The following is a 10,618-nucleotide window of genomic DNA, read 5'->3' as shown; positions in this document are numbered from 1 at the left end:
TGATTCATGCTCCTTCCTTTTGAAAAGTGCATCTCCCAAGTGATCCCAGAAACACCATCTCATCAAGGCATTAGGCTTGGAGTCCAGTATATTGTAATGTGCAACAGGGCCAGATGGATAAGGCACATTGGGTTTGGCCCCTTTTGCTCCAAGGGCATATTACCTGCCCCCCAACACCCAACATTCAGTGGTGAAGCCCAGTGCAAGTGAACAGACACCCTGTTCAAAAAGGGGGAGTATACCCTTAGTCACTGCTCCACAGCAATTTTGGAATCCAGCTAACACCTGACACAGTACTCCTTGATTGGGGCTCATCTGCTCCCTGCAAGTAGCTCCCTTGGCTACTGTTTTCAGCGTTCTTGGTTCCTCCCCCTGGGCACTGGGCCCTGTATTCGCAGTGACCCCCTTTTCCATAGAAAATGGCCTGTGTTTGCAGCTGAGTGGCTTCGTCAGTCTGCTTCCTGCCGGTAGAAAGCAGGGTCCCAGACACTTCTTTTATTTCAAAATCTGTCCATTTTACATTTTACTTCAAGCAGATACAACCCTTAAAAAAAAAAAAACACCACTGGGTTTTCTATATATCAAACTGTAACTTGTTTCACTAGACAAAAGCTATACTGCAAATGTCTTTGAGAAGGCTCTTCTCTTCTGTGGCCTGTGAGTCAGGTGCTGTGGGACAATGACCTTAAGATTCTTAGGAGCCTTTTTGTATGGCTGAGGGGGTCAACAAGGACTCCCTATCCCCCACCTATATGCCTCAGAAGTCTTAGGAAGGTATCATACAACTATACCCTTGAATTTACTTTATAATTCTCATGTTTTGCTGACAGTGCTCCAGATTTAATCTTTACCATGACACCATTTCTTACCTTCAGTACCTTTTGCTGCCTGGAAAGGCTAGAAATGAGAGAGTTTTGATTTTCCAACTCAGCAAGACCTGGCTTGGAAATACTTCCTCTAACTTCTGCCGGAACATGGAACAGTTACTTCTTTAATTCATTTTTCTCTTGTATTTCACTTTAGCATAACTGAACAAAGCCAATCGGCCTTTACGTTTTCTGCCAGGAAAATCAGATCATTAGACGCATTTTCTATCTTCCATGTTACCACAGGCCATGGGCTCCCCATTTTCTTGCCAATTCTGGACATGGCCTCCCTCATCCAGCCTCCATCAGCAAAGTTCCCACTGCCAGTGTCCACCTGCTATCTGCTCCAAAGTCAGTGCCAGATTTTAGAATTTTATTACGGCAGTATCTCACTTCTAAGTACTAGTTTCGGTCCCAGTTCTCTATTGCTGCATAATAAACCACCCCAAAATGCAGTGGTTTAAAACAACTTTATTTTCTCATGATTCTGTAATCTAGCTTGGGCTCAGCTCTTGGTTCTTCTGCAGCTGGCTGGTGTGGCAGGTTGTCTCAAATTTTCACAATCAATCCCCTCCCTGTGCGTGATGCTTCATCCACGCTGGTCCTGTGACTGTTTTAATGCACTCAATGTGGTAGAAAGTTCTGGGACTTTTGAGCCCAGGCCTGAGCACTGGCAGCTTCACCTTCCTCCCTCTAGGGTACTTGCTTCCAGGTAATCAGTCTCATTATCTGGAGACCATAATGCTGTGCAGGACCCCAAACTAGCCATGTGGAGAGGCCTCATGGAAGAGACACCTGACCAGCCTCAGTCGAGGCATCAGACATGTAAGTGAAAGAGAGATCTTGGATATTCTGTCCTCAGCACACCCCACACACCCCATACTGAGTGGAAAAGCCTCCTGGCTGAATACAGCCTGATTTTCAGAATAAATAATAGATCAGGGTGATTTGGGTCACTCCTACAGCCACAGTCATTGGGGTGTGTGACTGAGGCAGGCAGTCTGAGATGGTTTCACGCCCCCATGCAGGCGTTCTCTCTTCCTCGCTCTGCGATCTGTCCAGCAGGGTAACCAGATATTTTGAAATGGTAGCTCAGGACTCCAAGAGAATGCGAACAAGTTGCAAGGCCTCCTTAGAGCCTGCAACTTACATGGCATCTCTTTCATTGCAGTTCTGCCAGTTAAAGCAAGTCAGGGGGCCAGCCCAGATTCAATAGGAGGGGAAGGAACTTACCCTCTGATGGGAGGAACAGCGTGAATGTAAAGGGATGGGAGAAGTTGGTGCCAGACATCTTTGCAGACAAACTAAGGAAGCCAGAAGACAGAGCTGCTTAAGTCACCTGGGGAAGGTTCTTGGAGGAGAGGAGTCATGGGAACAAGAGCTTAACTGATCATGTTGTTATTTTCTGTATCTTATAAGATACCTTGACATTTTGGGGACCTTGCTGGCTGGGGAGAGGCTGCCCCTCCCAGGGTTAGCTAATTCCAAGAAATAGCAACTTGCCTCGGACCACACCTTTCACATGCAAACCAACCAATCCAGAGGCCATACCCCCAAACCAAACCAACCAATCCAGAGGCCATACCCCCAAGCACCTCCTTTACCAAACTCACACCAGTATTCCCCTGTCCTGAATCACTGTAGGGCCAGGTACTGGACAACTAGAGACTGCGGAATTATTCAAACTATCTGATCCTAAGCTTGCTCAAACTTGCCTAACCTGCCTCACCCATTCCTTCTCACAGAAGACACAATGAAGGCTCTGGGCCATGCTGTCTCCTAGCAAATTCGGCCTCCTGACCAACCCTGGTACTTCCCCATGTCCCCCCTCCTCTTGGGAATCACAAGTACTAAACTCTTCTTTTGAGGCAGTTGTCTCTGCGCCTGTCACCTTATCATACCTGATTAAAACAAATCCCAGGTACATTTTAAGAGAGGGCAGGGGTTGGAAGGATCACCCACGTGGATTCTGGAGTCACTAAGAATTCCTGCAACCGTGGTATTAGAGAGAATGACAGTGAGTCAGGAGCTGAAATCACCAAAAAATAAGGGGGAGTGACCTGGGCTTTGAAGATGACAGTAACAATGGAGCAGGTGGGCTACCATTCTGAGAAAATGAGTTAAAGCTGGGAGCTCTTGAGGAGGGTGCAAGTGGTTTGGAAGTTATTCTGAGTCAGGGGGGCACACACTCCAGGCCCAGACATAGGCGGGTTGTGTGAAAAGAAACATCTACATTTGAGAGGTCCAGGAGGAAGCCTGGGCTGCACGAGAGCAAGAGGAAAGGAGCACTTAGGGAAGTTAGGGCCTTTGTGCTGATGGTGTAAGCGAGGGTACGGGGATGGGTGGGTGACGGTACAGAGTTGTATGGGGTGCCATTTTCTGTCCTTCACTTCATTTTAGCAGCGCCAACACAATCTCTTACTCCTTCCCAAAACACTCCCTTCTGGACTTCTGTTGTGGACATTGGGCATTTATGGGTTGCCCACAATCCTCCCAATTCCCAGGGGGACCCTGAACTCCTAGTTCAGGAATGTCTCCATTTGCATGGTATTGACAGGGAAATGTCTTAAGTGTGGCCAATCAGACCTCTCCCCACACCCCTAATATCAGAATCCCAAGCGAGGGGGGGTGGGGAGCTGGTGCTGGCTGCACACTCCTGGCCCTCCAGGGCCTCAGGCCCCTCTTTTTCCTCAGCCTGGTCCAGGGGATCCCTCCAGCCTGTAAGCCCCTCTCCTTTTGCTGGAGGGCTAGATCAGGTTTCCGTGGCTTTCACCCCAAACTCTTGATGTCATCAGCGCCCTGAGTTACCATCTTCAAACAGGGGCCTGCAAATCTGTAGTCCTTTGTCTTCCTCACACTCATGCGTCTTAGATTCTGCTTATCATAACTTTGTTCCATCCCCCAATTTATATCTAAGCCAGTCTTCTCCATTAGAAAATGCCACCCAGGGGCGCCTGGGTGGCTCCGTTGGTTGGGCGACTGCCTTCGGCTCAGGTCATGATCCTGGAGTCCCGGGATCGAGTCCCGCATCGGGCTCCCTGCTCGGCGGGGAGCCTGCTTCTCCCTCTGCCCCTCCCCCCTCTCATGTGCTCTCTCTCTCTCATTCTCTCTCGCAAATAAATAAAATCAAAAAAAAAAAAAAAAAAAGAAAAGAAAATGCCACCCATTCACGCAGGTGTTCCGGACAAAAACCCGGGCCACCCTGACGCCCTCCTTCAGGCGTTTGCAGCATAACGCGCGGGTGGGCGCCCTGCCCCTGCCCTGCGCAGGCCTCGCCCTCCCTCGCTGCGCCCCCTCTCGGGCCCCCCAGCTCTCCCCCCTCCCCAGTTCCCGCTCCGCAGGGACCTCCCGTGAGACGGCAGGTCAGAAGGCTGTCCCTCCTCCCCCACCCCGCCCCGGGGCGCCGTTCTCGCGGCTCCGGTGCCCGACGGCCCCGCACCCACACCGCCGGGGCTGAGCGGGGCTCCCGTCCGCGGCCTCCGCCGGAGACTCGCTCCCCGGGGACACCGCCGCCACCCGAGGGCGCGCGGGGGCCGCCGCAGGAGCCCGGCCCGTCGGCAGGAAAGACGGCGCCCGGCGCCGGGGGCCCGCCCCCCGTGACGTCCTTCCGCCGGCCGCCGCGGGGCAGCCGTCCGCCGCGAGCGGGCCGCGAGCGGGCGGGGACGGGGGAGGGGGCGCCGGCCCAGCCCGCCCCCCGCCCCGGCCCGCCCCTCGACAGGTGAGCCGGCCGCGCTTCCCGCGGCAGCAGGGGGCGCCCGCGCGCCGCCCGATCTCCACCCCGCGGGCGGGCCCGGCTGGCGGGCGTCGGGGTCGGGGCAGGAGTTGTCGGTGGAGGGGCGGGAGAAGGGGCGTGGGACGGACTCTGGCGGGGCTGGGGGCAGGGCCGAGGCGGGCCGGGGCCCGCGGGCGGGGGGCGAGCGGGGAGGAGACGGGCCCCGCGGGGATCGGGGTGGGCGGGCCCGACGGGGCGGGCCCTGGAGGGTGGGGCTCGGAGCGCGGCGGCGGGAGGGGGTGTCAGTGCGCGGCCGCCCGGCCAGGGCGACGGCATGGGGCGGGTACAGCTCTTCGAGGTCCGCCTGAGCCGCGGTCGCGTCGTCTACAGCCCGGGAGAGCCGCTGGTGGGGGCCGTGCGCGTGCGCCTACGGGCGCCGCTGCCCTTCCGAGGTGGGCGCGGGGTCGCCTCGGCGGGGGGGCCAGGTCGGCGGGGCCCAGGTGGCTGCGCAGCACCTGCGGCCGGGCGGGCTCTCCCGGAAGCAGCGGCTAGTGGCGCTGGGCCTGGACCCGCGGAACTGGTGGCGCCTCCTGCCGCCCCCTCCCTTCCCCTCCCGCCGGCCCGGGGAGTCTTGGGCCCCGCCGGCTGCAGGGAGGGCTGGGGTGCGGCGGGCCGGGCGGCGCAGACCCGCCGGGGTGGGTGGCTGCTGGCAGGTGGAGCGGAGCAGGGAGGCCACGGTGGCCCAGTCCTTCCGCATGTGCCCTTCCTGTTCTCTCCTAGGGCCGGCCAGAGTCGGGGGCGGGGGTTTAGATCCTGCCCACCTTGCCGAAGGCCCCTCTGACTTGGACACGTGCACGCCCCCGGCCCTCTCTGTCGGGTCTGCAGGGTCCGCTGCACCCTGTACCTGCTGGGCCCTCACCTGGAGCCTGGCCCACGCTGGGCTTTCTCTCCCACACGCCCAGGCCCCTGGCGCAGGCCCTCAAGCCTCATGTTCCCGCGGCGCACCCGTTTCCACCCAGGCTAAGGCTTGGCCTTGCGAGCTGGGAGGGTCTTGCTCATCCCTGCGTGACCCAGGCTTCCAGCCCAGTGAGCATCTAGAAACTGAACCCGAGCCCTACTGGCTGGTCCTTCTGCTGGTGCAGACATCTGGGACTTTGGGGCTGGGAGTCAGGTTGCTGGTGTGGCCCTTGCTAGGGCTCTCCGCAGGTGCGGGCCTTATCTGCCATCTGAGGTGTGGGCAGGGCCCTGAATGGGACTTTTTCAAAGCTCAGCCCTCAGGGTGCCACCCAGGTACTCTGTGCCTGATTGCTGGTTCTGAGCGTGAGTGTGCTCCTGCTGGAGTACTTCTCCACCTTGGATGCTTGGCCCAAACCACAGCCATCAGGCAACCCTCTGGACTTTGATCCTCTGCACCCCTGCGTGCTTGGTAGCTCAGTTCATCTGGTGCCTCTGAGGACTGAGAGCCACTGCCCAACTTTCTGGGCCGCCGCTGCCGGGGTCCTGGATGGGTCTGACTCCTGACCTTGCCATGTTTGAGGCCGCAGGGTTTAGGAAGAAACTGAGTGGGTGAAGGTACCCCTGGTCAGGCGTCCAGCCTTGTGCGGTCTCCTCCTGATGACTCACACCTCCTTTCCTGTCTCCTCGGTTGGAGTTTGGGGTTTGGGTGGGGTAGTTGTGGTGGTGGCAAGGGGCACAGCAGGAACAGTGCAGCTCTTCCTTGGGGCACAAGGAGAGATGACAGTTGAAATGGGAATGAGGGGAGAGCCCAGGGCACAGGAAGGAGGGGTGGGCTTGTGGCTGTGGGGATGGCAGACATGAGACCCCATGCAGGAGCTCACTGCCTGGCTCATCCGCCCAGTCATGCTTCCGTAGCTGGGGCCCAGGGCAAACAGGCTGTTACTGACCACAGTGAAGCAGAGTCCCCCAGCCTCCATGTGGTGGGTGGGATGTGGGTGAATGGACAGTTGGGCCATAGGATGGTGAGGGACCCCTGCTGATGGTCCCCACTATCAGTGTGCTAGCCAATCGCCTGAATAGGGGAGGGAAGATGGGGGCATAGGCTGAAGAGTAGATGGATGATGACTTTGAGCCAGAAGAGTTATTATTCAGATTGTCCCTGAGGTGTAGACAGAATGTGGTGCTGAGGCTGTTCTGGGGCCTTCTTTTAGCCCTGGTGGGTTTGGAAAAGGAAAGGCTGTGGTTCTTTTTTTCTTTCATTCATAAGATACTTGTTGAGCTCCTGCTATCAGCCAGTGATGCAACAGGGAGGCCCTCCACTGCTCCAGGAGGACATGGAGGTGGGAAGGCCTCAGGCCTTCAGGCCCTGGGGGGCTCCTAGTCTTGCCCACTAAATGCTTGTCTGATGAAGGACAGAGATGATTTGCACTCAACCATGAGGACACTGGCTGCCCTCGGAGCAAATGCAGAAGGAGAAAGCTGTGGAAGGAGCTGGTTCCCTGGAGCCCAGGTCCAGCCGAGCCTGTTCTGCTCTCAAGGGGGGGCATTGGGGGCGGCGGGAGCCTAGACAACAGCAGCAGTCAGCCCCCAGCTCGCCAGCTCACTGAACTCTCACCGTGGGGCAGATGCCATTCTCCCCACCTCCCATGGACCAGCTCTGTGAACCCTCAGAGCAACCCTGGGAGGGGGGCACCATTACTCTTCTCATGCTTCAGACTTAGAAACAGGACAGATGGACGTGCCTCAGAGGCCAGAGCTTTAGTGAAAAGATGTGGCAAAGGCTGGGCTGCTCCAGGTTTGTGGGAACTGGTGGAGGTGGGCGAGACCTTTGGGACCAGAATGAGGAGTGAGCAGAGATCTTCTTGGTCAGATGGCAGATGGTGCAGGGAGGAGGGCTGCTGGACAGGGGAGTTCCGAAGTCACTCTGGAACACAGTCCACATGATGATGTTCCTTGGAGAACAGGAGCAGCCCCAGACCTCCAGATGGACGCTTATCAGTTTGGTGCTTGCCTTTCTTTACCCACCTGAGCACTGTTGGAAGCGAAACACCTTTAAACCTAGGTGGTGCAGCAGGGCATGTTGCTGTGCACGGAGGCCGGCCCCGGTGGTGCCCTTGCTGCGAGTCTGCTGGGCACCAGAACGCATCTGCCCCTGTCCTGTGCCATTGCCTCGGGGCACACACGCTGGTGTGACGGCTGTGCTCACCTGCAGGAGCAGATCCCCCTGCATGGGTTGGGAGGACCAGCCTACTCTGCGTGTCCATCCCCTGTGCGTCCGTTGTACCCCTGCGGAGGACAGTGGACAGGAACAGGCTGTTTGACTCCAAGATGGTGATGGGAAGCTGCTCGTTCAGGCAAGGTCCCCGCAGGGGCTTTAGCATGTGAGCAAAAAGAGGCTCTTTGCCTGGGCATTGGGAAGGTCATAGAACTTGGGCCCCTCTGGGATACCCCGAGGGTTGGTGTGATACTGTTAGTTTTTCTGAGGGCAGGTGACCCCGCGGCTTGTTCACCTGAATTCTGGGGCCGCATCTAGGCTGGGTGGGTGACTGTTTTAGGCGTTTTGCTGTTGGACACGTGGGCTATGCCTAGATAGTTTGCTGTTACAGTGTTGCTCGTAGCTCCTGGGTAGATAGGGTGGATTGTGAGAACCGCTGGGTCCTCTGGGATGTGCATGTAAGGTCCTAGCAGATCTTCCTGGTGCTTTGCTAGGGCCCCTGTAGCGGCCTACAGTTTGATCACCGTAAAGTTTTCCATCTCCTCTCCAACCCACGTCAAAATATTTAATATTTGCCAACTGATAGGTTAAAATGGTAACTCATTTGAGTTTCTCTGATTTCTACTGAGGTGGGATATCTGTTCCTGTCGTCTGCTGCTATGTAAAAGTCACTTCTATGTAACAAGTCACCCCTAAACTAGGTGGTTTAAAACAACCAGTTTATTATAACTTACAGCGTTGTGGATTGGGAATTTAGACAGAGGTGGGCAGGGTGATTCTTCAGCTCTGTGTGCCATCCACTGAGGTCACTTGACAGTTTTCAGCGGGCACTGGGCCAATCTGGGGACCACTTAATTCCTTCTGGCATACTCTGCTGGTCCCAGAATTCACAGGGCAGCCATATTCAAGGAGGGATGCACCCTCTCTGTGGGGACTGTAGAGTGGCGTGGCATCTGGAATCGTCACACTTCCCCTCCTTTATTCACTCCCTTGCCGTATTTCTCTCAGGATGTGTTCGTCTGTAGGAGCACCCCTGATGTCTCCGATTTCTGGGATAGGAACAATTCCAGGTCTGGCCCTAGGAGGGGATGGCTGATGAAGTGTGGATTAGAAATCAGGGCTGAGGTCTGGTCACTGGCAGTGCCAGCGGGAGTGGAGGATAAGCCAAGGGTTCCCCCGGGGAAAGCCTGGTGGTCTGTGGGTGGCCAATAGGAGGCTTGTTTTGTCAGGGTTGGGTTGGCCTGTGGAGACCCGGACATGTCTGGTGTGGTTGGCCCCTGGCCCTGGGCACTTGGGATACCAGGTTTCTCCTGCCTGGTGCCTCTGTCAGAAGGGTGTCAGATTCTGAGTCACCTTCCCCTCACCTGACCATCAAGTCAGGGGAGGAAGAGGAGAGGCTGGGCAGGGAGGCTGACATCTTTGGCCTTGTCTCAGCCTTGCAGTTAAAGGAGGGGTGGAGCCTCAAGGCTACCTGTCACTGAGCCCCCAGCCCCTCCAGCTGTGGTGTCCTCCTTGCTGGTCCAGCCACGGCCTTCTGACCATAGTGGTCTTTGGGCAAATGCCCACTGAAGTGGGGAATTTGAGTTCCTGGCCACAGGAAGGTGGTGGTGACCTCTGCTGCAAACGGTCCTGGTCAGAGAGAGGACCAAGTCCTCTCTTGATGTAGGAAATCACCCCTCCTGGGCAGCACTGGTCCAGGAAGCCAAGGGTGTCCCCACCCTGCAGTGTGCCGGGACTGTTGGGTACCTTATCTGCTCAGGCAGGTCTGACCACATTCCTGCATCATGAGGGCTAGCAGTTAGCTTCCTGGAGCATGAAGGGGCGCCTCCCAGCCTAACTGACTTGCCTGTGAGCCAACAGGAAGTGGGGCTGGAGGTCAGCTGCCCCATAGGTTTCTGTTCATCATTGGTGTCCCAAGCATCCCTTGTAGGGAGCTGAGTTTACACAGGTCTGGTGGGCCCAGGGGTGGCTGGGAACCAAGGTTACCAGGTTGGGGGTTGTCCAGGTGTCATCTGGGTGACCACTGGGGCCCTCCTGTTCTGGACTTTGGGACAGATTTAACTCTGTGCCTCATCACCCTGGCTCCCTGGGAGTACCCCAAAATGGGGGATGGACATGAGGTATCCTCTGAAGGGCAGCAGGTCCCTTGCTGGCCTGCCTAAGGGTCAGCACTCCTTGGTGTGCCAGCTCTACCTAAATCTCTGTGATGGGGGCAGGGAGGGGCCCAGGCCAGGGGCTGGCTGGGACTCACACTGTCTCCCGACCTTGCAGCCATCCGAGTGACCTGCATGGGTTCCTGCAGGGTGTCCAGCAAGGCCAATGATGCAGCATGGGTAGTGGAGGAGGGCTACTTCAACAGTGCTCTGTCGCTGGCTGACAAGGGTGAGTTTGGGAGCCTGTACTTGCCTTGTCACATGTAGTGAACCCCTCCAGGGCAGACCTTGGTTGAGAGTGGGCCTCTCTCCATCCCACCTCCTCATCTGCCTCTGCTCACCCACCCTCTAGCAGGGCTTTGTACCCTGATGTGTTGCTCTCCCAGCAGGCACTAGGCATTGCCTGATAGAGCCTGGGTGGCTGAAGGGGGCCAGCTTCTCCTTGATTTCGGTGGGCTCTGGCCCCTGGAGTAGGCCCCGTCCCCTTTTCCTGTTTAAGCGAAGCTCTTGTACCCCTTCCTTTGCCAGGCTGCAGCCCTGTACTGCTAGGGTGCCTGGAGTCAGAGGCTGGGAGACCCAGTAGCCAGACCCAGTATGAACTGGTCGGCTGCAGTGCCTGCTTCTAACCTGTGTCCCGTGGTGTCAGCTCGAGGCTCCTGAGCCCTTCACCCCACCCCTGCCTCCTGTCTCCGCAGGCTCCTGAGCCCCTCTCCCC

At 57.0% G+C, this 10,618-nt stretch overlaps 1 protein-coding gene across 5 annotated transcripts in view; it reads left to right on the top strand.

Moving 5' to 3' along the window:
* The first annotated feature begins 4,872 nt into the window (after positions 1-4,872).
* Positions 4,873-10,618, top strand: part of ARRDC1 (arrestin domain containing 1) — an 8,324-nt gene continuing 2,578 nt past the window's right edge. For 3 of the 5 annotated variants that reach the window (XM_035015344.1, XM_035015343.1, XM_035015342.1), the window contains exons 1-2: positions 4,873-5,030; positions 10,022-10,132. In XM_035015344.1, coding sequence (XP_034871235.1) covers positions 4,913-5,030; positions 10,022-10,132 — 229 coding nt within the window. In that variant the 5' untranslated portion in view covers positions 4,873-4,912. Of the gene's footprint in view, positions 5,031-7,680; positions 8,821-10,021; positions 10,133-10,618 lie in introns of those variants that run through there. The other 2 variants (XM_035015345.1, XM_035015346.1) reach the window with 2 other exon arrangements.

This window comes from Mirounga leonina, unplaced genomic scaffold (assembly GCF_011800145.1).
Source record: "Mirounga leonina isolate KUSES-001 unplaced genomic scaffold, KU_Mleo_1.0 Mir_170, whole genome shotgun sequence".
NCBI classification, from domain to species: domain Eukaryota; kingdom Metazoa; phylum Chordata; class Mammalia; order Carnivora; family Phocidae; genus Mirounga; species Mirounga leonina.
Note: the sequence above shows the minus strand (reverse complement) of the source record. Positions and strands in the feature narration are given on the sequence as shown.